The following is a 27,845-nucleotide window of genomic DNA, read 5'->3' as shown; positions in this document are numbered from 1 at the left end:
CAGAAAGGGAATGTTTGCAGTAAAGCACTGCAGGTGTGAACGTGGCTACACCAGCTTAATCAGCTTTTATTTGCTTTCAATTTACAGACATTGCAATTTTAGTTTCTATTAATTGCAGTGATACAAAGAAGTTTCTGACGGTGCTGAAACAGATCGATAATAGCAATTAAAAGAAAATTTCAATTACAAGGAGTCTGTGCTTTAGTGTGCCCTGCATAGATCACTAAATTTTAAAGGCCACTGCGTCATGTAGCCTTACATTGTTAAACAACAGGTACAGAACTTTGCTTTAGGTAAGTTACATTTCTCTGCTTTCATTTCCAGCCACTGGCTTGCAAAAATTAATTTCTGCAGAAAGGATGATCTTTTATACAACTCATCTGAAAACCAAATGGATGCCACCCTGACTTCATGTCCCTTTCTTCATAGTATGTGACATGTCATTTCAGGACCACGTTTCTGGCACAGAGGAGATCTAGCTTCCAGATATTACTTCATGACAAACTCAGAAATTCATGAATCTAACTCAAAATTTTGATTAAAATTTAAAAAAAAAATCATATTTTTCAAAATAATAAGAGACTTTTTCAGCTGAATTTAACCCTTAATTTGTGGAAGTATTTTCCATTTGGCCAAAAGCTTGTCCATCCAGCTAGTCTGGAGAATATTCACTCAAAATACTTATTTGCAGAGGCTCAAGTGCATGTGAAGACAAGAGCCAAAAACCTGCCCAACATCCTGGTGTCCTGGGATGCCAATCAATGGATTTGATCCCAAAGAGAGATTTTAGCATGGTTTTACCATACCTGATCAGCATCCTTGGGCACCTGCAAATTTGCTGACAACTTCATCACAATATGAGGCTGATAATTCTGACTTGTATGGAAAAAATTATTACAAACAATTGTTTGGTGGCCCAGACTGAGAGAGGTTGCATATTTCTCTAATAGGCAGAGCACATATAAAGGCTAAGTTTCAAGGTTACATAATTCTCCAGCTTCAAAAGTTTATAAAATTTATAAAATTGTGACTCCCTTCAAAAGCAGGGAGTCACAATTTTATAAACTTTACAAACTGGGGCATACAGCAGTGCAAGGAATGTTACATGCAGCTCATTACCCAGGAAAAAGAAAATTAGAAGCACTACAAGAAACATGGAACTTCAAGACAAAAAATCCAATTTCCAGTCTCTACATATTTCACATCCTAATAGCTACAGGAATTTCATGGGACCAAAATTTTTGGATCCAGACACCATATTCCCCTTTAATCCAAAGTTTAGTGGTTTTGGTTTTTTTTCTTAATGTTAAAGAGGACACAGGCAGACACTTTTAGACTAAATCATTTCAGAGAACTCTTACACTAAAAAAAAAAAAAAAAATTCAGCCAATTTTCAGAGACTCTGAGCACACACACTCTGTTCTGGTTTGCTCCTTGAAAACTGCCTGGATTCCCCACTATGCCGTCCCCTGTCTCACTTCTGTACAGGAAAGGTTTTCTGTATGGTTTTGGTTTAGCCAGAATGTGTTTCAGTGCAGGATATGCTGCCCAATTAGGAAATACATTATGCATTTTTCTGATTTTCTGGGACTATCATCCTAGCAAGTTTCCTAAATCAAATGTCCCACTTTCCTCTCCATTAGTACATTTTTCTCCAGCCTATTTTACCTTGTTTTCCTGCCCTTTCAATACCACTTAGCCACTTAATTCCTCATCCATCACAAAAACTTAGATCACTCTGTGCTGTGCAAGGTGTCTCTCGTTATGTTCCCTTTCCCCCTCCTCTCACACATCCCAGTCCCCCTGAGCAGACTCCAGCAGCCTGGAAACCAACACCTCTAATTCTGCCTCAAATCATCTTAATCCCCCCCAGTCCTCAATTTGGGTGTCATAATCCTCTCCATCAAATCCTTCTACCAAGGATCTACGTGCACTCAGCCACAAAATAACTTTGATTTGCAGTCATGTTTGCCTCAGGTGGGAACTCCAGCCTTCACCTAAAGCCGTCTGTGAGGGAAATGCCACAGCTCCTACTCTGGCCCAGACTGGCTGCATTTGAAGGACTACAGCCCTTGGTAAGAAAACACCACACATTGCCTTTTTTCAGCCTTTTTTTTTTAAATCTTTCAATTTATCTCCTTAATTTTGGCATTATAAATAGCACTCTAGTGCTTAAGGCATCTTAGTTCACTTCAAGCACCTGTATCACATAGAGCAGACTACAGACACAACAGAGAGACAAAATCCCAACCCTCCTTGGCCATGTCCTTCTTCATAGGCAGGAAAAGAAACCCCTCCAATGATGTTCCCCCTCCTCATCTAGCTGCTTAAGAACTAGCAAAAAAGCATTTAATGCTTTATGTGGGACAGCAAGGGTCAGAGGTGGGAAAAACAAGGGAAATTTGGAGATTCATCTTTCACTCAGCTGGCTTTTTGGGCTGTTCACTCTGGTTTGGGTCCATCCCTCACCACCACACCAAGAACTCAAAGAGCACCAGGACCTGCACCCAAGGTCTTTATTGCTAGACTCATTTTCTGCAACTTTATCTGAAGTGCCATAATCATCAACTTTAAGACTTTTATCCAACACCCAGGGCCAAGACAGAGAGCTAAAACCTTGCAGAATCAAGAGCTAAAAGAACTCTCCTCTCTCCTGCTTGCCTTAAAAAGGAAAGACCCCTTTCTAACCAGAAACATTGCTTTTAATCAGAGTATCTCTCCCAAATTAAGATTATGGATTTACTTATTCTTTACCTCTGAACAGTGTTTGAACACCCTGCTGCTGGGGGTCCAAAAAGTTAAATCCCAGGCAAGAAGTACCAGTTAAAATAAATGTTAAAAACCAAATGAAGATAAAGAGCATTAATAACTGGAACCACCCAGAACACACCAACCAGCTCCAAAGACTTAAATGCCACAAATGAAAACAGATCACAAAAAAAATAAGATCTCCCCTGAAGGACAGGGAAAAGAGAAAATGTAGACCCAAGGAGGAAAGGCTGTTTACATACCTGTTTTCAAAATCACTTCAATTCTTTTCAGACACTAGGGAAAGCTGGAGTTGGAGGGGAGGGAAATCAAGTAAATATAAACCTGCTGGAGGCTCCAGAGCCATAACACAGCTCTTCATGACAAGGGAATCTTACTGTTGTCTCCTTTATTAAAAAGGAGTTAATGTTTCATTTGTTTGAAAGCAAATGACAGCTGCTCTAGGATCACTGGAGTTCATGATACCTTGCTACTGTTACTACATTTTGATTAAAGTTTGTCACTTTAGGTGTGTCTCAATTATAATGCTCTGTGTCAAGATTCTCTTCCCTGTCACAAATATTGCAGATGGTTTATTTCCCATCTGTATGTTAGAGAAAAAGGTTAACCTCATCCTTTAAATGTCCTGCTTGGGCACAGAAATTTTCTGTTTGTTTTACATATTAAAGCACAAAAATCTGGAGATAATGCTGCATTTTTAATAAAAATCAGGTTCCTCTGAGTCTGAAAGTGGTTACCTTAAAAAGATGTATTATGTCTACAATCTTGCTAATATCACCTTCTTACACAGCCTGACTGTACAACCTGGTTTCAGATGGGCAGCCCTCACAGGATATTGAATTTAAGCTGCAAGTATTATCACTTCTGTCATATTTGCTATAAATAAAATGGAACAATGTCAAAAGATGCTACTCAGCATGCAGAGGCAGGGATGGAATTTTAAAGGAGCTCTACAAAATTTGCAGCAAAGCCTGCATTAAAAAAAAAAAGAATGTAGGTTTTATATAGTGAGGATATTTAAGTGCAGAATTGAGAATTAAAAAACAAACAACCCCACTAAACGGTGTTCTAAGAAAAAACTGTTAAAATGTTCAAAAATTAACAGAGAGGCTTCTTCATCTGTTTATGGCCCTGAAGATAAAAAGCTCTAGAGAAAAATTAAAACAAGTCCTAAAGCCATTACAGTTCCATTTTAATAATGAATTTCTCTACACTGACTCGTGCATGCATTATTTGTTGTAGTTATTGCTTGTTTTCTGTATTAGCTTAGGCTGCAAGCTCGACTGCATAAATGTTAACACTCTTAGCAGTTAAAAAGCTTTAATTCAGCATCCATCTATGATATTTATGTTCTCTCTCCTCAATCCGTTTCTCAAATTTTAGTTGTAGTTGAATAAAAATAGAAATAAATCTCCCTCTCAATCAAACATTTAAAATAGCATTAAAAAAATTACAGCCTGGTTCAAAAGGTAGTCCTAGGGCAGGATTTAAAAAAATGCTAATTCAGAGCCATTCCCTGTTTTCATGTAAGTGGGAAATTTGTCACCAGCTTCATCCAGAGCAATACAGAACTGTAATCAGCTTTGGGTAGAGCTGCCCAAAGACTGAGCTGAAAAGGAAGGCTGTGACAGGGGACACCCCAACTGGCCCAGCCCACTGTGACAGGGATTTGCACCAATGCTTCTGGATGACATTCAAGCTATTCTAAAACCCCTGTCACTAAAATAAACATCCACCTGTGGTACTGGGACCCCCAGACACCCCTCCACCAAGACAGGAAAGTTTTGCTGGTAAATCCCAGCAGCTCAAGGCCACCCCCGGTATTTGCACAGAGCACGAGCTGCCTCACTGGGTGATGCCTCAGGTTTTAGCTTTTATATTTTTCACATTCTCTGCTGCTTTAGTGTGTGGGTCTGGGCTTCACATTAGGGGATGGTGAGCTCTCTGTACAAAGTAGGGAGACAAAACAATTCCTTCTCTATCTGGGGACCAAGGACAAATGATCCAAGTCTCAGGCCCAAGAGGAGAAACAACATGGGCTGAAGAGAGAAAAACAAGAAGGATGGGACTGTATAATCTAAAGATATAATTGGACAATTAACTCCAACATGCAAATGGACCAGAATTTATGAAAGTGAGAGACCCCATGACCAGTCATCCATTTTGTTACCATTTTGGCTCATTTTGGGTGTAGCCCTGGCTGGGCTCTTGTGCTGCCCAAGGTGGATCCATTGAGGCCTTTTAATAAATCCCTACTTTATTCTTTAACTCTGTTTAGCGTCTGTTCTAGGTCAGCCTTCACAAGGCACCAGGGAACAAGCTGCTACATGAATCCTTAGCTAAAACAATCCTTTTGAGACAGACTACAGCCACCTACCTCATCCACATTCTCAAAGGCATTGATGATGTCATATGGTAAACAGGACAGCAGATCAATCACAAACCACGTCTTCAGGTAGTTCATCCTTATGAGCTTGGGATCAGATATAACCTCTCCCCCAGGGCCAACAAAGGTGGTGTGAAAGTTCAAAACAATGTCAACCAGAAAAATAACGTCCACAACGCTGTCCAGCACCAGCCAGGCAATGTTGTTCTGCTTTGTCTTGAAGGACACGTTATATGGAACCATGATTGCTGTGTAGAAGGTTAGAATTAGGATGACCCAGTCCCAGGTGGTCTTAAAAGCACAGTAGTGGAGTATAATGTGTGGTGGAGTCTTTGGAGCTTCTTGCTTGTACTGAGGAAGAATATCAGATCCCAGCTGGAGAACCTGTAAGAGGCAGAGAGGCAAATGTGACTGTTTTCAGTGAATAGGATCCAGTGAGGGGTCTTACAGACTTCTGTGAGGAGCACAGAGACAGGACTGTGTTCATTGGACACTGCAACCCACAGTTTCTAAATAATCTGATTTATTTAGGATGTGTAGAGGCAGCTATCACTCAGTGAATGGGAGCAGCATGGCATCTGAGGACATTCCTGCAAAAAGGAAGGTCTTTGCAGATGGACTGAGGGGAAACCATGCCAACAGCAAGGGAAGAGAGGCTCCATACAGAGGTTTTGGGAACTGCTGCACTGGCAGATGCTTTGCAGTTATGAACATAAAATCACAGAATGGTTTAGGTTGGAAGGAACCTAAAGGATGATCTGTCTTCAACCCTCCTGCCATGGGCAGGGAATCTTCTACTAGATCAGGTTGTTCCAAGCCCTATACAACCTGACCTTGAACACTTTTAGGGATGGGGCAACCACACCTTTTCTGGCAACCTGTTCCTGTGCCTCACCACCCTCACAGAAAGGAGTTTCTTCCTAACACATATCTAAACATGAACACTCATTCAGATTTATATTAGTTACAAGACTAATTCTCAGTGCCTGAACTCTTTTTTTCAATCACTGCTAAGCCAGAGCAACACCCTATGAAAGGTGAAAGAGACCCCAGCCTTGCTGGCTGACCTCCTAAAAGGAGGCATCATGTGCACAAGCTCTGCCTAAAACCCTGCCAATATCACACTTCCTTCATATTTTCTTCAAAAAGTTGTTGTTCCCACAAGCTCAATATCACTAGTGGGTTCTCCTTTATTTCCTGTAATTACTTCTCATTTTTTCTGCATAGGACTATAATCTCCTGCATGCTCACTGCTGTAAAATTGTGGAATTGGAAACACTGCAAAAACCAAGCCAAATTCACTTAAGGCATTCCCAGCTAATCTAATTACCTCTTATCTCAGTCCAACACAAGAAACAAAAGCACAAAGGAATGCACACGTGGCAATTTATTGCACTGACAAATGAAAAATCCCATTTGGGGATCCATCTGGGGATCTGAAGTCTGTATGGGATAAAATAAGTAATTATACCAACTTTAAAACTCATTTCAGCCCTACACCTGCCCCATAATGGGTGATGCACCATGTTTCCAGGATTGAAAACAGCAGCCTCAGCAGTGAAAAGCTGATCAAACACAGGATCCTTCCTCAATGGAGAGGAGTAAATGGCTCTGAATAAACTGTATAATAGCTAAGAATATTAATTCAAGCACCACAGATAGGGATTCTCCATTAATTCTTTGCAGTCTTGTCTTTTAGATGTTTTAAAGAGGAAGCTGTTACTGAGATCAGACAGTAAAAGTCTGGCTCTGCTAAAAATCTGCTCTCCAGGAAACACCAAGGGACAACTACAGCTGCCTCCCTCATTCTGTGATGGAGGATGTGGCTCCCCAAGATGTCAAATCTGGGCCAGTGTCAGGCTGAAGGGATGCAAACCTGCCCTGCCTACCTGGTCCCACCCTCCCTAAGCCCAGATTCAGCAATCAGGATCTGCAGGGAAAGTCAGTGGAGCTGACACAACGAAAATCTAACTTGTTACGTTAATTAGCCATTTCTTTTCTACAGGGTCAGCAGAATTGCACAGATTTATCCCATGGCCAGAAGAGCACTGGATTCACTACACAGGCAGCAGGGAGAGAGCAGCAGAGACCTCCAGGAGCCCGTGGCTGCTCCCTTTGCCAGCAGCCCCGTGTCACACCAGCCCCTTTGTCACACAAAGCCCTCTGTGGAGTGGTGTGGTCCCCATGGCACTTGTCAGAGACAAGCACACATGCCAAACCCCTGGTGAGACCCATAAAACATCCAACTCCAGGCGTCCAGGACAGACTCACTGTCAGCACTTCTATAACCACCGCAGCACACTGAACTTTTTGGTGAATCCACGGGGTTTTCCCTGGAATTAAAGCAGCAATCAACATAGTCATTTCCTCACAGCTGCCTTGTGAAAATTTCTTTCAAAGCGAAAATTTCCACCTGCACTTAACACACCATTTTGGCTCTGCCTCGTAATTTGGTTGTTATCTCCAGATATCTCTTTGGACACATCAGTGTCCAATACTTCACTGATAAATCAGCACTGGGACTTCTTTCCCTGGTTTCTCCAGGCCTGTTTGTTCCCTACCTTGTTCACTGGGGCAGGAGCTAGAAATGTCCTCACTAGAGCTGGAAAAATGAACAACTTAGGGCTCAAGCAGAATGCAATTAACATATGCTTGATAGTTCCCTGTGCCTCTGGTGGTGGAGTGCTTGGGAGCTCCCACGATACTGTAAAAGCATAATTATTATTCTTAACATAATCTCATGCTGAGTTTGACATGGTGAGTGGGTGGCAAGTGGCTGTGGAGACCACTGAACTATAATGATTATTTCTTTCATGCTGCATGGATTTTTAATCACCAAATAATACACAATATCTTGTTAGTCAGCTGCATTCACCACAGACTGTCTCAATTATTCCTGTGTACAGCTAATAAAAATGACTGGTAACTATTAAGTCTGATAAGGTGAGCAGCACATTCTGCAAGGGATGAGCTATCAAGATAATGCTCCTCCTCAGATACAGAAATATGGAAATACAATGATGAACCCCCCCTCAGTCTGCCTTCCTCACAGCACTGTGCCTACAATGCACTTTCCAGCCATAAACTACTTTTAAGAGAGGAATTTGCACACTCTCCAAGCAACTGCTCCTGAGTACAACCTCATCCCAGCTATTCCTGAGCACACCTACTCCCTTACCTGAGGTTTTGCTGCTGCCTGATCTAAATCTCCCTTGCCATTTTTTGTCCCTCTAGCTATAGTGGTCCTGGTGAACAATTTCCTCCCTCACTCTACGCAGCTGCTTTGGACTCCTTTGAATATTGTTACCATAATATCTTCTCCAGTCTTCACTTCTTTTTCCAGACTAAACCAAGAATGGCTGCAACTGGATTTACAGGACACTGAAACACCATGAATGTGAAAAGAATGAGGTGTCAGTAATCCAGCATTTATTCAAGTTATAGGTATGGAATCATTCAAGGGAAAAGGCCACACTGACAACACCTGAAAACTGTGGGTTTCCATTCTGATAATTTGAGATTTTTATTATCAAAGTTCACTAAAACCAGAAAGGTAATGAAAACAAAACACCAAAAAATCAAACATTTAAAGCTGCTATCAGTTCTACCTCAAGGAGAACCTCAGGTAAGGGAGCAGGTGTGCTCAGGAATAGCTGGGATGAGGGCGTACTCAGGAGCAGTTGCTTGGAGAGTGTGCAAATTCCTCTCTCAAAAGTAGTTTATGGCTGGAAAGTGCATTGTAGGCACAGTGCTGTGAGGAAGGCAAACTGAGGGAGGGTTCACCATTGTATTTCCATATTTCTGTATCTGAGGAGGAGCATTATCTTGATAGCTCATCCCGTGCAGAATGCGCTGCTCACCTTATCAGACTTAACAGTTACCAATCATTTTTATTAGCTGTACACAGGAATAATTGAGACAGTCTGTGGTGAATGCAGCTGACTAACAAGATATTGTGTATTTTTTGGTGATTTAAAATTAGAAATCCATGCAGCATGAAAGAAATAATCATTATAGTTCAGTGGTCTCCACAGCCACTTGCCAGGATAAGTTCTCTGGCACAAGGGCTGTCTTTTTTCAGTAGCTCATATATTTTGACCCTGTATTTTTGACCAATTTATTTTTCATTACCAGTGGATGTGAAGATGAAAGCAGTATTTCTGTTTCAGAAGTTAACCTGAAGATATTCACTTGTTGAACCACCTGCACTGTTAAGGAGATATTTGCAACCTGCCAAAGAGTTCATTTCATCAGTTCTGAAGACAAAAGTGATGAGGGGAATATTGTAGGAATGGCTTTGCAGGAAAGTCAAGATCAGGGTATATATGCAGGCATCAGGGACCCAGACTGGGATGCTTCCATAGAGGTTCCTCAAACAATCCCATTTTCCTGGGAGAGGGACTCAAGGACATCAATCCTGGCTCCATGCTCCAGCACAGTAGAGAAGCACACCATGCACCTCAAGTTAAGGAATAAACAGGAAGCTGAGGACTGTGTGGACAGAAATAGTATTATTTAAATAAAAGTGTTTTTATGACCTGTCCTAAACATGTGAGCTTTCCATGTGGTGCTGCTTTCCGACGAGCAACGGCGAGGCTGAAAAAATCAGAGTCGGGAAATATTTTCCTCTAAGAACATCCTTTCCCGGTGGGAATTAGGATGGGTTTTCCTCCCCCCACCTCCCCAGGAAGGGAGCAGGCTGGTGCCCAGCCCACCTACCTCGGCCAGGCGGGAGTGCTTGTGCACCACCTCAGCCTTGTTCATCGGCGTCAGCTGCTGCAGGACGCTGCGGCTGTTGGTCAGCGCCCGCGTCAGCCGGGCAAACTTGGTCCAGCCTGCAGGGAAAGAAGGGAACCGTGTCAGAAATCACACCACAGCCACAGGCCTCACGCAGTGCTAGTAAAGCTCCTTTCTGCTCAGTGAAATTCGGTCTCAGAGCTGAATGGTTTCTCTAAACTGAGAAGCTTCAGGCTCCGGGCTTGAAGACTTTGCAAAAGGGAAAATTCTGCTCCTTCAAGGCAACACAGGTAAATGTGAAAGGAATCAAAACATTCTTTCTTCTGCCTTCTGGAGACATTGTGTTAGAGGGATGACATTCTGTTTTCAGCCTTCTGGGGACATTCTCTGCTGCTGAAATCTAATTCTAAGCCACTGAAGTTCATGCAAAAGCTTCCCAAACCTGCAAATCCCGCTGAAGGAAAATCCTTCCCCGCTACAGAAAGGCTCCTGCTGACTCAGGACCACTGGAGCAGCCCCAGAAGTCTGACCCTTAAGTCTTTACTGGTTTTTGCCCCAGCTAAACTTCAGGGACAAAAATAAACTGGGAAGAAAAAAAAAACAAAACCAAAAAAAAAAATACCAAAAAGACTGCACCAGCAGCAATGCTTCAAACCAAAAAAAAAAAAATCATTAAGCATTTAAAGTCAGATTAAGAACTTGATTTCAAATGGCATTAAGAAATAAATTTAGCTATTATACTAATGATAAACATCTGCTTTAACTGTAGCCTGGGACCCACACAGTGAGCTGCCCCTGAGGAACATTTTCCTGCAGCACCCAGCAAGGAGCAGCATGTTACTGACAGCAGCACCAGCCCAGGGACATGTCAGCAAGTCTCTCCTGCTGGAAAAACACCCCAGTGTTTGTGATGGTGTGGATGCATCAGTGGATGGAGTAGATGGGTGCAGCAAAGAAAACACCAGGATTTCCAGCAGTGTAGCACCTCAGTATTGGGCAGGAAAATTGAAAATCCAAGTATCTTTAGGAAGGAAACATATTCCCAAGGACACGGAAGGAGATGATGAACATTCAGTTTAGCCAGGTATAATGTCATTCTTTTATCAGAAAGTTGTGGGTAAAATATCAAACAAGTTACAGACAGGAGAGGGATTCAGGAGAAGGTTTAACTTTCATTTAATTTGAATGTTAAGTAGGTAAAAATTAGGAAAAATATTCGTATCTGAGGAAGGAAACACAGCATTTCTACATTAGAATCATCACAGAATGGTTTGAGTTGGAAGGGACCTTAAAGATCATCTCATTCCAAGCCATAGACAGAGACTCCTTCCACCAGACCAGGTTGCTCCAAGACCTCTCCAACCTGGCCCTGAACATATTTCCAGAGACGAGGGAGATACAGCTGCTCTGGGCAACCTGTGCCAGTGCTAGGCTTATATTTAAATGCCTTTTGCTGATAGGAGTCAGGGACTTGGAATGTTAAGGGAAGCCCTGAAGGAGACGAAATAACAAGCAGGGAACAGAAAAGACAGTAAAACTTCAAGAAAAAATGATGTACAAACTTGGCTTTGCCACTTACCACATACATATTGCATTCACTTAAATGTAAATCCATTGTTCACCATTTAACAATCAGAACAGCTTAAAATATCATGACACGCCACCAGCACTGCACAAACCTTTGTGTCTGGCTATTTATACATGACCTCAAAAATGCACATAAAAAATTCACTGGGAAAAGGTAAAAAATAGAAGCATTTTATTAACTTTTCAAATGTAAACTTTAAATGTGAGCTTTGGATGTGTCTCATGCTTCTGGAGCTTACAGGGATATTCAATTAGGAATATGCACTTTCTCTATTTAACAAAGTCAAGGCAGACTACAGTGATCTGTGAACTATTAATTTCTATTTAAAAAATCCTTGCACTTTTCCTTTTCCTAATTGTCTATAAAACTGCAGGAAGAAGACAGCTTCAAGACAGAAGTCAGAACTGTTCTTTATTTTTCTAAACCAGCAATTTCAAAGACCAAGTGAGCCTGGTAACAGCATTGTGACAGCTCTGCCCCAGCATTTCTAGTAATTGCTGGAGGCCACATTGCACGCAGGTGATTTATTTTGGGTCACTGCAAACACACAGCAAGAAGCAGGTAAAAAGAGCAGCTTTCCTCCAAGAAGGTGTTCACTCGCTTCCAGTCCTGGACAGGTACTCACACACTCATGTACTCAGTCATGGTCCTCTTCCCCTGGAAAAATATTTCCCTGTGGTCCAGAAGGACTAATATGGACTAGTCCCCAACCTTTATTTTGTCATCCTGCCTCACAGATGATATGAGAGCGATGGAAAGTGCCCAGAAAAAACAAAACCACCACAGACAAACTGCAGCCCAAATCACCCTCATTTGTCACATCCCAGCATTGTCAGCTACTCCAACTTCTGACAGGGACGTGGGGATGTACAGCAGGGAGAGGTAAAAGCCCTGTGCCTAAGGAGGTACAACCCCATGGACCAGTACATGCTGGGAAGTGGTTTGGCAGAAAATGGTGTGGGGATTCCCAGAGGACAGAGCTGAATCTGTCCATGGTGGAAATCCCTGGCTGAGTGAGACACAGAACTGCCAGCAGGTCCAGGAGGGTGATCCCTCCCATCCCCTCCTCACTGCTCAGCCCAGTTCCTGCACTGAGGAGGATTTGGAGAAGAGTCAGAGGCTGGCAATGACAGGAGACGGCTTCATGTACTCTAGAAATCCTCTGTCATGGTGCTTTGCAGGCTGAGAGATCCCTCTCATACAAACACGGGGTTTAAAATGCCCCTCTTATAAAAGCAGAACTGGTAAGAAATCCCTTGTCACTGTTTCAGGAAAGAAAAGCATCTGTCCTGCATTAACCACAAATGCAGAATTCCTGGGGAAGTTAGGGAAGATGGAGCAGTAAACTGCATACCAGACAACAGCAACCCTTTTGCTGTAAAAATAAAAAGAGAGGAAAAACTATGATTTTTTTCAAATCCTTCTTTACCACCACATGAGATCATCAATGTCATGTGAAAGAAAGAGGCCCCACATTTTAGCATTCAAAGTTACTATTCTGCTCATCTGCTGTGACCTCTTCTTTTCACAGGACAAACCATTTCATCGTGTCCTTTCTCCACCAAGGCCAAAGCTTTGCTTTGTGCCAGAACAGACCTTCTGCAAAACCCTTCCAGCCTCATTTAGAGACTTCACATTTCTTTCAGCCTGTGAAGGCCATGATTCTGGACACTGGAAGCACAGAACACACTAACATGGCTTTTTTCTACAATTCAGCACCAAGTCCATCATTATTTCACCTGCTCCAATCTACCCATATGCAATAGTGTGAAAAAAGTACCAGGATCTTTTGTTTCCTATTTACAACCCAAGAGAATGGAAAACACAGCAACAGCAATGCTGGGTTATGAGTGGGAAGGTGAAAATGCATACAGGCTGCCTTGTGTCTGAAATAATCTGCACAGGGAACATTTCTCTCTTTCTTGACCTTGTTGTAGACTAGACAAGTTCAGAATTATATTTAAAACCAATGCCTATGTTTAAATAGACCAGGGAAAATTTGCATAGCTGCCTACTGCTGTCAATGTTTCTTCAAACGATTCTCTCCTTTCTTTTCCTCTTTAGACAGACACTTGAAAAGAATGATAATTTTATCCCAAGTATTAGTGACCGCCTGTCCTCACAGATATTTTCAGTCTGGAAGGAGTAAAGGAGATGCACAAATAGCAGGTGCAAGAAAGGCAGAAACAAAAATGTACTTATGAGAAAATGCAACACTTTTGATGCTCTCTTCAGCTCAGCTGGATTGCATCTTTCTTCCACAGCACTGCCTGAAAAGTAGCACCCTGAACTTGCACCACTGCACTCACATTCTTGGGAAAAAAAAGCATCATCATCATCATCAGATCACACACCAGATCAGGCCAGCAGCTGCTTCTCCTTACAAGCAGTTAAACTGGGTGTTCCACACAAAGATGTGAACCACCTCGAAAGAAAAATTCTGGAATATAAATAAAATTATTGTTTCCCCTGGTTCTCTTTAATTACTTTCTTATCCAGGGACAAAATACGAAGCATTTGTTCCCCTGCTTTAAAAAAAACCCTCATGATCTGCATTCATTCTCAGGCTCCAAAACAATGATCTCTTAAACAGGAACCTAGCAAAATATTTGCCTGTTTCTATCCATTATCCAAGTAAAATTGCTGCATTCTCAGTAAACGGGAGGTTTAACAGTTACAAGAACAGGACACGAAGAAGGCAAGCATGCTGACAGACACAGGCTAAACTACTCTCTGCCCTGGCCCAGCTGTAATGCTGCCCTTCCAAGCTGGCAACTTCCTTCTTCCCCCATGAATTTTACACAAAATTAAATATTTTACATCCACTATTCTCTATGCCTCTTGCCCTAAACCAGACTGCCAATTTGACAGCCCTCTGACTGTGGGTCCAACTGAGACAGAGATGACTTTGTGGTGTCCTTCACACAACAGCTGAGCCAGAGGTTTCTCTGAAGAGAAATAAAAACAGGAATACCAAATTAATTTTTTTAAAAGGTATTTTTTCTAAACCTTAGATGCTGTGACAGTGATTGAAGTTGTTGATGCTGTGACAGGATGCCTGGGGGAGTGCAAGAGCATGGGGGGAGGTAGGGAACAGTCAGGTGAAGCAGACAGAGCACCCAAACACCTCCTCAGAGGAGGAAAAGCTTTCCAGAAGGGTCTGAGGAGCTCATTTAGCCACTCAGTGGTTTATGAATGTATAGATTCACACACCACTACAGAAGCTTCATGGTGCCTGAGGGGACAATGGCATTTCAGGGTTAGAACTCAATCCTTTTCTCCCTCCACCAGCAGAAAGTCCAAACTATCCCACTCACTACAGCACTGCCTTTCCATCAGCTCCTCCTCCAACAACAGCAGCGTTATGCCCACACAGCTTTCTCCCAGAGATCCCAAATCCATCATTCTGTTTTACACTGGACAGCTGGGATGGGCACATCTGTGCAGCATCTCTGGGATGGGCACAGCTCTGTGGCAGCTGCTCTGCACAAACCTCCCTCCACCGCCGCCCTCGCTGCTTTCTCTGCGTGCAAAATCCTTTCCAGACTCTTTTAGAGACTTCATATTTCTGCCAGCTGCACCCTTGCACTGCCACAGGGACCCCTCTCTGCCCTTCTGGTCAGCAGCCTGCTCCCCAAAAACACACCCTGCAGATGGGTGCAGCACACAAACACCCCCAGGCAGCTCCAATCCTGCTCCTCACCCCTGCTGCCTTCCCCGGGCAGGGACAAACGCCAGCCAGGTCCAAGGTGTTGATGCAGTGTATAAAAAAATGTGATGTTGATGCAGAGCATAAAAAAACCCAAAAAACAGTAAAATCTGTCCAAAGAAAGTGCAGCAAGGGAGGCTTCCCCAAGCAGAAGTGATGCTGGAATGGATGAGACAGAATCATTGAATTGTTTAGGTTGGAAAAGACATCTGAGACTCTTTCCTGAAGGTTATGTGGAGACCTTGGAGTCAGAAGGATTTCCAAGCTCACACAGCTCATGAAACAGAAAATATTTTCAAATATAACTAAATGCAAGTGATAAAACCTTTAGAACTCTCACCATAATTTAATTAAGAGTTGAAAATTTGCAGTCTCTCTGACTGGGTTTGTGTACAGTTCCAAATGCAGATCTAACCACCTAGCTAGCAGCCACACTGAAAAACCCACATTTACTTCATAAACTACATTATGTTATTTTAAAGCTAAATTCATACATCAGAGTTTATGAAGAGTTTGAAATCTCAAGGTGAAATGTTAATGTTCTTTATGGTGCACTTGCTCTGAAAAACCTCAACATGACTAGCTCCCCCTAATAAAGCATTAATGTACCTCTACTGGGTTGCAATTAACCTTTTTGTCAGGGTTTGTCTGGTCTTAAATAATGATGACTTTTTAATCAGTATAATAGGGAATTATCCCCTACCTTAGATTACAGGGAATACACTTGGGTTAAGAATTATATTCTGTGTGAAAAAAACAATTGTAGAGGGCAATTCCAGCAGTGCTTGTGTTGATTCCTGCACAGGGAACAGATCCCAGCCATGGAAAGATTGTTCTGATGTCATTGTGAAGCACAAAACAGTTAACATGCAGAATGCTTAAATAATACATAATTTATGACTTACCCACAAGAGCAAAGAGACAGCACTGCTCAGAGTTAGGAATTCAATTGGTAGCACAGATCATCCTTTGGCATAAATAGTTAGCATGTATAAATCCAAACTATTTCTAGACTCTCAAGCAGTAAAATCATGACAATGGCTGGCTGTTTGCTCTTTACTGCGGGCAAAGTATGTCTGAAAGAGTTCACTGTCTCTTTGAAAAACTTGATAATCCCAGTACTGGGTTTTTAGAGACAGAGGGGAATAAACAGGATTCCTGAATAAACAGATTAATAGTCAAACAATGTTCAGTCATTCCCATGGTGCAGTAAAAAATATTTCTGGACTTAGAGTCTATTAAAATGAAATTCAAAATATTGGGATAAATTTCTGGAATTGAAACTCTGTGTGCTCCACTCTCTGCAAATGCACTGCACTGCTGGGATAATTTTTACATCCAACCTCCCTTCTTGCTCAGTGTTGTCTTCCCAGTTACCATCCACCCACTGCAACTGCTGGGGAGCTCAGTATGGATGAAGAACTAATGGGTAATCTTGGGCATATCATTTTACCTCTCTGAGCTTCAGAGCTTCTCCTCCTTAAAATGAAGATAATGCTAATTACCTAATTTGCAAGCCATTTTGAGATCTACTGATAAGGAGAGCCAAGATTTATATAACTCTAGACTACACAAGGCATACATTTTAAAATTACAAAATATTTTTTTATTCAATTCTCAAACAGCCTTAAATGTACAGTGCCCAACTATTTACATTTCACTTTTCTGCAAATAAGGCTAAACTTTATACACAAACATTGGGCCACTGGGGAATTACTTCCCATAAGTGTACAAAAACAGGTGCAATTTTTGGGGAAGGGGGAAAAAAATACTAATTTCTGTAAATACCAGTTAACTCCTGGCTTTTACGAGTTGGTCAGATAGCAAAGTGCTCATCCCATCACATCACCTCATCCTGGCTCTGCATTTGAATCACCCCAGAGACACGGAGTGGCCAAAGCCTCTTGCACAGCAATCTTCACCAAACTGACCCTTGTGTGACACTCTCAACAAGATATTGAGAGCACACAGCTCATTAAATTACAGGTTAAATGGGTGAAGAATTTATTACTTGGTAAGTATCAAACAAGGAGCAGTGGAAAATAGTAAAAATTTATTACTGGGATCCTTCCAGACACCAGTGGCCAGGCATCCTGTTCAGTGCTTATCTCCAGGGTATGAAAGTCCTTATAAAATGACTGATAGAAGTGTCAAATGACAGGAGGATTAGAAGAATGTTAAAAGCACTGAGAACAGTCAAACAGAATGATGTGCCTGATGCCTGGACACGTGCCATTAGAACACATTTTAAATGGAAAACAGTCATCCAGAAAAAAGCAACGAAAATTGTAACTCCAGCACAGGAGGGGGAAATGTCCCAAGCAAGACAAGGTCTGAAAAGGATCCAAAGGTCTTGGTAGATGAGCAATTCAGCATGTAATTGGCTTTGGCAAAAGTCACCTGCTCCTTGGATACATAACAGTAAAAACTGGGCTTGGAGGCTGAGCAATGAGCAATAATGAGGAATTAGCTGGAAACCCACCCAGCCACGATAATTGCTGCAGAAACTCACTGGGGACCTGGGAGGATGAAATCCAGGCCACTACAGCTTCACCCCTGCTGCTGCCAATGAGCTGGATTAAAGGGCAGCTGAAATATCCATGTATCTGCCATCACCAGACCTCCAAATTCAGTCTAGACAGAGGTTTAAGGAGCAGAACTCATTTACTTTATCAAATGGAGGCACAGTGATGAGCTGATTATATGTGTAAATGCCTTAGTGGGACTTCCTTAATACAGTGGGAAAAAAGACATAAGAAGATGCCACTGCAAGAAGCTGAAGCCAGGCTAATTTGACACTTCTTTAATGCCAAAAGCCTAATGGAGAAGCACAAAACATAGCAAGCAAAGTAGTGGATGCTCAGCCTCTTCTAAATCAATACTGGATGCCTCCCTGGAGGGGATGATTTAGTTATACACAAGTTCATGGGTTCAGCAGAGGAGCAACTTAGTGAAGTGGAATGCCCTCTGTTACACAGATCAGACTTTTAAACCCCACCAAATCTATACTTATTATTTTAGATTTGGCTAATGATGAGTGTTCAGTTTTCTACACACTAAGTGTATCCATCTACAAACAGCTTCTGCTTCAAAGATCAGCTTCCAGTTTAATTCAATCTCTCACAGGGCTAGATTTCATTTCAACGGGATTTCATTTTCATTGCACATTAAACTTCCAGAAATTTGCAGACAGCTAATGTGCATTGATGGGTTGCTGATGGAGCACACAAAGGGCTCCAAAGGCTGTATCAGATTCAGAAAAAAAGTACTTCATTTCTGTGAAAGAAACTAAACAACCCGGGATATGGAAATGGAAATTCCCTCTTCTTCATGATGGTGGGTCTCCAGCAGCAGTAAAGCAAAAAAGGATACAGAGGGGGAAGAGGGAGTGAAAATAAGGCCTTGGGGCATCACTCCTGAAAGTGAGGAAGCAACTCTCCCTGTGACTATTCAGCCTGTGCAGTGTCTGCAGAAAGTGCCAGCAGCACACCACTGAAGGCGTGACAGGGATGAATAACAGGGATGCTTGTCCTGCAGAACAGGAAAAAAGCAACCTTGGAAGGCGTTCCAGGTTACTGGCAAGCTGTGCCTATCCCAAATGGATGGTTTAAAATGCTACCTAAAATAGTATTTTATCTGAATATTACCTAACTATCTAAATACTAAATACTAAGAGATTCTCTCTCAGCATCATTGCACTGAGTTGTCTGCTCTTGGCACTGAGAACCCACCTGGTGTCCTGGCAAATGCCCATTCTTGGCACCCCTCCCAAACCAAAGCCCTTTCTCCCAGCCCAGGAGTCCCTGGGTGCTGCACTCCAGACCCAGGGGAGAATGGAGAACTGGAGGTGATCCCCTTGCTGCCTGGAAGGGAGGGAAACCACAAATCACAGCAAAAGGAAGCAGCATGAGAACAAGTGGGTCTCTATTGTGACCCTTGTTATTACAGCCACAGAAAAGTGCAATAAAAACGTGTTAAGGATATCCAAATTGTAACCTATGAAATTACTGTGATGGATTACTGTCAAGGTGATGTACTCAACAGGGTACACTGTGCTTCAGCTAAAGGTAGAAACCTTATTTTCATGCTCTACTCCCTCCACCCACTTCTTCTATTATCACCAGGATGGATACCCCCTCAAGGAAAAAAAGGTTCCCATGTGCAACTAGTTATATATGCTTAATAACTCGCACTTATTAAAGATAAAAAGGGATCAGAATTATAGGCTTAGCAAGGATTAGCAAGCCATAAGTGCATATTTCTGCAACTACTACACTTTTTATAGCCCTGTCACACTCTGAGATAGAGTTGTATCATTATATAGAGTTATATAACCATAAAGAGTTATATCACTGGAAGCATTACAGCATTGTCCCAGACAGACTTGATTATCAGAGTCTGGCTCTATCAAGTGAAAAGGGAAAAGAAAAAAAAAGAAAAAAAAACAACTTCAGGATCCTGCTGTGCCATTTCCTGATCCCATCTGTTAACAGCACACAGTCCTGAGTTGTAGGGGGCTCTTTAACACAACTTTGCATCCTGATTCTACATCCCATCATTATATCATTATTCACTATGACTTCCCCATCACTACAGATGTGACAAGCCTGATGTTTCGCTCCACAGAGACTCCAGATAACCAGTGAGATAACCAGCCAATTCCAAAAATTCTAAGTTTACACAGACACCACACTTTTTCCTCACTGATGATAACAAAGGAAATAAAACCACTGCACAACTAGGTGAAAATCCACTATTAACCAAAATTGCTGGTGTTTTATATTTTTTCTATACTTAAACATTTTGTTCCATAGACTCTACACCACTCCTGGATTCAAATGGAGTTAAGATTTTAAGTGGCCCCATTCACCCTTCTAATAGTTAGGGCCCAGAAAAATGGCTTAATTTTTTTCCTGACAAATAAACAGAAGATTATTACCACTGTGTGTCTTTGGAGGAATTGAAAGTCTTCAGATGTTTTTAAAAGGCCATTGGGTAAAGACAGAATAAAAGCTCAGCAAGCTGATAAAAGCATCCAACTGTGACCTGACAATGGTACAAACATTAAAAAAAAAAGATCCTTTGGGTTTTATTCGCCTAAAGAAAATACATAATAGGATCTTTCATATGCTTGTAATGGCCTTCCACCTCTGCTGTGCACAGCCTCGAGCCAGGAGACCTGGGGATGTGTCCCTCTGCCACCACAGGTGGGACCTGCTGCTTGCTGCTGAATCCAGGCAAGACAAATGCTCAAATGCATTAGCAAAGAGGAGCAGGAGAAGGAAAGGAGAGATCAGACAAGCACAGCACAGCTCCTTAACCAGAAAATAAAGCACTGGCCCAGTGACCACCAAGGGCAGCCATCACCTCCTGCCTCACCTCAAATTCTCACACCTCTTCTTCCTCCACGCTGTCCCCATCCACAGCTCATCAGCCACTGGCTCAGGAGCTGGAGAATTGTATTTGCAGGGACCCTCGTGGCAGGGAGGAAGGATGAATCTGACTCCATGCTCTCAGAAGGCTAATTTATTATTTTATCATACCATATTATATTACAGAATACTAAACTATACTATACTAAAGAATACAGAAAGGATACTTACTGAATGCTAAAAAAAAACAATAAAGGATACTTACTGAATGCTAAAAAAAACAATAATGAAAACTCATGACTCTCTCCAGAGTCCCGACACAGCTTGACCCTGATTGGCCAAAGAGTGAAAACAACTCACACCAGAGTCCAATGAAACAATCACCTGTGGGTAAACAATCTATAAACACATTCCACATGGGAGCACAACACAGGAGAAGCAAATGAGATAAGAATTGTTTTCCTTTTCTCTGAGTCTTCTCAGCTTCCCAGAAGAAAAATCCTGGGGGAAGGGATTTTTCCAGAGAATGTGAATGCCACACTGGGGCACTATAAATCCAAACCCAAACCAATGGAGGGGCTTCTCTCCACCCTCCAGACCTCCAAGCTGCCAGTGGCACCTTCACCCAGGAGGGAACACATCAACCAGGATGATCCTTTCTTCCATCATCAGTTTTGCTGCTTTTGCTGGAGTTACTGGGGGGTTTTGACACTTTTGACTGCTTAGACACTTTTTGAAGTAATTTTCCATTTACAAGGAATGGCTTTACAGCAGGTTTTGGTCACTGTTACATTGCCATACATCAGAGGTCTCCCACGCCTCGCCCAGCAATAACAGATTGGAGCACAAGTAACAAGAAAACAAGCCAGTCCAATCTTCAGCCGGCAGGCGACTGCCTGTACCCTCTCGGAAAACAAGGGGTTTGATCTCTGTCACTGTATTTTATGAGAGGAAGGTGGCTTTTAAATATCCCTTTTCTCAAGTCTTGCTTACAGTCCAGTAAGTTTCAACAGCTTTCTGGTCTGCAGAAAATTCACAGCCCCCTGGGTGAGCCCAGGAAAAAATTTCATTACTTTTTGTCCCTCCGGCAAGCAAAGCTCCCTCCTCCTGCCTCCTTCCTCCTCCTCCTCCTCCTTTCAGCATTAACAGAGCAAGTGGTGAGCACACAGGTAAGCAGAGACACGCCATCTGTCACAGTGTCCCAGACCTCCCTGACTCCCTCTGCTCGCACGGGGCCTGTCCCCGTGAAGTCAACTGCATTTTTTGCCCTCAACAAACACGTTTTAAAACCCACATCAGGAAAAAGAAAATCCCACCTCACCCTGGTAATGTGCTCTGTAGTAAGACAAATGTTTCATTTGTCTGGTTTTCACAAACCCAACAAGCTTCTTGACACTTTTGGGCAGATCTGCATCCTCAGCACCACTCTCTGTCCCCCAAACCTGCTGTTCCCTGGCAAGGTCTCCAGGAGATGCCAACCCCACTGCAACCAGGTATTTCCAGGAGTGGGGACACACAGACACTCTGCAGCGTAGATAAACCAGTGGCATGATTTAAATACCTCACAGGAGCATGATATACTGAAGCTTCACAACAAAGCAACACACCTTTGAACAGTGCAGAACGTTTTGGTATGGAGAGATTATTGCATAATGGCATCAATATTTTATTCCTGCTGAATTTTTTATCTCAAATTTACTGCTCCCATAAGTAACACACAGTAACTCATCTGCACCTTAGTTACTTATGTATTATGTATTGCATGGTCCTGGCAGAATTTCTTAAGAAATATCCTTCTTTTAAAATAGCCCTTTCAATGGCAAATCCCAGCACTCAGCAGCAGCATTTTATTGAAACCCCTTTCCACAAAAGTTTAAAAATTCTCAGCTAAATTTTAACATATATGTTTACCAATCTCATCATTCAAAAAGAAAGTGGCCTGGCAGCTTCTAAGCACATTGTAATGTTATCTGCAGGGACAATGAATTATGTATCTCTCACAGCACCATGTCTGACACAAAACCACTATGATCCCAGTGCCGTGGGATCCCAGAGACCCACACAGCTGAGACACACAGGGTGATGCAACAGTGCTGCTTTCCCACCCCTGCAGTAAAGTGCTGCAAATATTTGAATATGTTTTCCTTGTATCAGGGGTGCAAAAGACAAGCTTTAATTTATACAGGAGCAGAAGAAAAATCGGGTCAGTAGTTTGTGATGATGAGGTTTGTGATGAGGCACAGATCAATGCTCTTCAATGCTCTAACCAAAGCAGATTCCTAAGTCTCCAATTCTGTGATTTAAAGAAATGTGGGAAATGTGGCTGCACTGCCTCTGCAATGTTCTGTTTCAGTTTGGGGGGTTTTAGAGTATGAATTTGACAGAAGTAAGGGCTCTTTAGACATAGAGCCAAACCTCTTTGGCTGCTGAGGGCAACGTTTTGTGATGTCCATCATTAATACCTGGCATTTTAACTAATGGTGCTCTCCAGTGCAGAGCAGCAGCACACAAGTCATGCCTTTCACTGCTACTGCTCCTTCCCATAGGAACATATATTCCTGCTCTGGATGCCACATGGGCTCTGCTCCTCCTCAGCCACAAGATGGGGAGGGGAAGAGCTCAGCCCCTGGAGCACATCCCTGCTTCCCCAGGGAAGGCAGCAGAGTTTGAATCTCCCAGGCTGAGAATCCAAAGGAGGCAACTTTCATCATTTCTGCATTTGAGAGCCACCTTCAGTGCATTCTCTCTGTCCTGCTGCAGTACAACACTTCCCAGTTCAATTCAGTCCTGCAGGAAGTGGGGCAGAGCTGGGAAAAAGGGGGGATTTGGGAGCTGGTTCCATGTGAGGTACATCTCAGCTCCTCCAGAAGGCATAAAAAGGGAACTTTACATGAGGATTCTTGCAAAGACTGGCTTTTCCTTGAAGAGCTCACACTATGTATTACATACACTGCAGCAAGGAGCCAGTGCCATGCCTCCAGATACCTATAAAGGCCTTTTAATTAACCATCATTTACCCTAAAAAACTCAGATTATTTCCAGGCAGAAGAATTCCAAATTATGGAGCTGAAAATGAAATAAAGAACATTTGCAGGTTGCTAGCAAAATTGTATAGGCAATAAAGTTTATGATGGCTGAGAAGGTATTCCTGTATCAGGATCTTATAATTTTATGGATAATACTCTCTAGACAAAAAGAAAAAATGTCATATTTAGTGTTAGCTAGGAGGGGAGCCTTTCATTTTAAGTCTACCTTTATAAACTGACTTTTCAGTTATCCAAACACTTGCAGCAAGTGCTATCTAGATATTAAGAAGCTTTTTGCATTCAAATGACACCAACTTTTTATCCTAAAGAAGATGGCTTAGAGCACACCAGCTCCAAGTAAGATATCAAGCCTTCTTCAAGCATGAAGGGAAAAACATAGTAGAGAATTAATCATCAGGAGGCAACTTCCAAGAGATGTGGATAATGTCCTTCTTTATGTAAGCATGCATTGTTTCACCCAAAGCCATACACATGTAAACCTGACACAAGACACGTGTTTTGTAACTAAAGCAGAGGATGGTGCTGTCAGATCCTCTGTACCTTTCCCCACAAATTTCTCCTGCAAGGCTGCAGGTCTGGCCAGGAGCTGTTCAGTGACAAGAGCATTCCAACAAAATCCTGCCCTGCAGCTGATAAGTAACAAGCACAATGCCCACTGCCATGCAGTCATCACTCCTCAGCAGTAATAAATGACTCAAGCAGGCTGCTTCATGTTTCACCTCCAAGAGGGAGAATGGGAAGGAATATCAGCATCTCATCACAAGGAGCTGGAATTATCTTTTCCCTGAAAAGATGACACCTGTCCCATAACACAAAGATCTCCCAAAACAGCACAGCATTCAAATGACTCAAAAACTGTAATTTTTAGAAAGGGCCTGCTGTAGTGATGAAGTGAATTACAAAGAAAAATGAAGGCTTATGACTCTAGAAAAACATTGGTAGGGAATTTCCACTCTTATCCTTTTTTTTTTTAATAATTTAGGAGAGTGGCATTGAAACTCTGACAGGTCACAAAACATTACCTCAGTTCAAGACACAGATCACAGACATGACACATCCTTGTGACAGATCTGAGCTCAAGCATTTACTTCTATCCTTCACAAAAAATAATAATATACTTCATGTTTACCTTTTGTTGAATCATCTTCGATCGGTTGCTTGAATAAAGTGATATCCTTAAAAGTGCACAAGAACAAAACCACTTTTTCGTGCTCATTTCTTATAGGTGCAATTTGCATGTAGAACCAAACTGGGGTTCCTGGGGCAGAGAAAAAAGGGACATTGGAATGTGGTGTAGCACAGACTACCCCCAACCCACAACACTTACACATTGTTAAAACACACATGTAGTTTAGCTGTGTATCTCAATATATCTGCATCTTCCAGAGTTTTTAACTTTACTTCCTCCAAGGAAAACAACATATTCCCATTTTTACAGCTTCATTAATCTAACTAGATGATAAACACAGACAGAAGGCTATATAAAAATTTATTCTGAAATAAAATACATTGTTCTTCCCCTCTTTCTCTTGTTTTGTCCCAGCATGTTGCACAAACTCAGGTCTGAAATGTAGAAAGGTGAGAAAAAAACAGGCGGATGGCATCTTTAATTCTCTCTTTACATAATATGGAGCTATCAAATCCAAAAATGATGGAATATACTGTGAAGTGCTCCAAATTTTATATGACTACAATATTTAAGAGGACCTGAGTTGGACTCTCAATGTCCTGTCAGGACAAATCAGATTTGATTTCTTTTTTTGTCTTTCAGGTCACACCTCCACCTCCTCACTGCCCTGCCCAGTGCAGCACTCTCCCAGCACAGTTATCTCTGCTTAACTTCTGAAATGAAACCAAGTGTTTTTCAAATCCTACCACCCACCAAATAAACAGCCCAAACCAGCCCTTGGTTTTGGAGTGGCCAGCTTGGCTTTTGGTAAATCTCCCCCGTTGGCAGAAGGGCTCCTGCAGCTGCTCAGGAGCTGAAGCTTCCAGGCTGACACACACGTGGCAGTCCCCTACACAGGCAGGTGTGCTCCACAAGGGTGAAATCCTAGAACTCTGGAGCAATTTTCTTAGAAAACCCTGTTCCCCTGCAGGGCTGGGAATGTCAGATGCTCTCCATCCAGCAAAGCTCTGTGTCCCTCCCTCCCAAACGAGCACCTACACACACTGCGCCATAAATGCCTTCACAGCCAGGTAATTACCTCTGGGATTTGATGTGCTTTCAGCCAGTTGACAGAATGGCTTTTCTCCTGAGCTGCCTGAGAGCTGACACATTGACACAAGCCTCTTGCCCACCGTTATCCCACATGGGCACTGCTGGCCCCCCCAAATCTCCTGTGATGCACCAGGTCTGGGAGCTGTGCCAGCAGCTGCAGCACAGATCCCAGAGGGCAGAGAAAACCATTTGGGCTAGGATTACTGTGGGGAAGGTTAAAACCCACAAGGGTTTATTGAAATTCAACCCAGATTAAACCAGTAACTCACTACCAGTAAACTGGAGAAGTGGGAGAGATGTGGGACTGCTTTTTGTGATAATTCCAAAGCTATTATGCTGATTACTTGATTATCTTAATTCCCAGTTGCTAACCCAAGACAAAAGACTTTTCATAACTGCTAAAACAGAGTGCTGCAGCTTTCTGGAGAAGTAATTTGCACTTATACCTGGGAATCCATTGGTACCCTTTGAGATGAAAGCAAGTAGGCAAAACACCCTGCACAGGGGTGCTGACAAAAATCAAAGACAGAGGCAAGGTGGCTACTGCTGTAGAAGCAGCAAAATGAGAAAAAGCAAGAAGTTTCCTGAGTATTACCATGTAGATATTCATATATAGAGAGAGGCATGCATATACATATATCCATATATACATATATATATATGTATATATGTATGTATATGCAGGCATGCCTAATGTAGTTGGTGAATAGCTGTGTGGGCAGAGGTAAGGACTATATAATAAGGGATTGCAGCAAAGCAGAAGAGAGTTGTAGCAAGCTTTCAAGTCTTGAAGCTGGAAGCTACAAGCTGGGTTAGAACACACCAAGGGGAATGTGAAAGCAGCAGTCAAACAGATGCTGCTGGAGAACATGAGCCCTTAAAGATCATCTCTAACAGAGCAGAGAAGGATGGGAAAACAACCTGAAAACCTCAAAATCTCCCTCTGTCAGAAGCAAAAGGGTAAAGAAAAAACAAACAAACAAAAACCCAAAAGGAAAAAAAACCACCACATTGTGCCACATTATGAAAATTACATAGCACACCTGGACCCAGTTTGAAAATGTGGGTGGGAGGGTGCTCTAAAGGCATTGCAAGCCTCATGTAGGTGATAAACACAAGCCCTTCCACAGAGTAACCACCTACACCCTGCAGAAGTACATTCATACCAACAGCTAACTAATCCTTGTTTCCTTCTCTGCTCCAGTTTTCAGCCTGGAGGATAAGCAGGCAGTGTCTTGAAGGACCATCTTCCACGAGGCTGAGAGAATGACAAATGGAAGGAAACCCTGAGCACATCAGCTGCTGAGCTGGAGCCCAGAGGTGAAACTGTTAGCATGAGTGAGGGGTTGAGGTTCTGGGCTTTGGGTGATGGAGAAGAAAGCTGACAACAGATGTTATGGATGGGAAGTGACTCAAGCCCAGAGAGGAATAGTGAGTAATTTTCCATAAAGTCCTTCTGTAATCCTGCATAATTTATGGAAAGTGTAGGCTCGGAGGTCTGGGCAAAGGTGAAGATTTTATTAAGGCAACTGCATCTCAATAAATCTCTGCAGCATCATCAAGCTCCAGCAGACAATCCACAACCCAAAGCAAAAAGCCTCTGCCTTGTTATAGGAAAGTCACCAAGAGAATATTTTTTTCTTTTCATACATAAATAAAATAGGAAGGAATAAAATTCAGGCCCATTCTAGAGCAAGAGTTAAGAGCAGCATTCACTAAGAGAAGCCAGGGTTGGGGAGAGCACAGAGTCTCTGGGATCCATTTTGGAAATAACATGGACACAGGGCATGGCAGTGCTGGGCATCACCACGGGCGAAGATACCCAACATGAGACCATCCCAGGAGATTCCCCTGATGTGAGGGGGCACCCAGGTGACCTGGAATGCACAGGAAACGGGAAGAGAAGCAGAAGATCTGTGGAACAGACACATCCATATGCTTAGGAACCAAAAAGAGGTCATTTGGAGGGCTCCCCTGGGCACCAGCAGGAACAGCTGGACTTCCGAGCTGCTCTGG

General features: G+C 42.5%; 1 protein-coding gene across 1 annotated transcript in view; it reads right to left on the bottom strand.

Moving 5' to 3' along the window:
- The window catches only part of KCNH5 (potassium voltage-gated channel subfamily H member 5), a 157,518-nt gene that overhangs the window by 111,381 nt on the left and 18,292 nt on the right, over positions 1-27,845 (bottom strand). The window contains exons 4-6 of the mRNA XM_064422930.1: positions 24,738-24,866; positions 9,875-9,990; positions 5,147-5,539 (exon numbers count right to left, since the gene is read on the bottom strand). Coding sequence (XP_064279000.1) covers positions 5,147-5,539; positions 9,875-9,990; positions 24,738-24,866 — 638 coding nt within the window. The remainder of the gene's footprint in view (positions 1-5,146; positions 5,540-9,874; positions 9,991-24,737; positions 24,867-27,845) is intronic.

This window comes from Passer domesticus, chromosome 6, assembly GCF_036417665.1.
Source record: "Passer domesticus isolate bPasDom1 chromosome 6, bPasDom1.hap1, whole genome shotgun sequence".
Taxonomy (NCBI): domain Eukaryota; kingdom Metazoa; phylum Chordata; class Aves; order Passeriformes; family Passeridae; genus Passer; species Passer domesticus.
The sequence above is the reverse complement of the archived record's forward strand: the minus strand, read 5'-3'. Positions and strand labels throughout refer to the sequence as shown.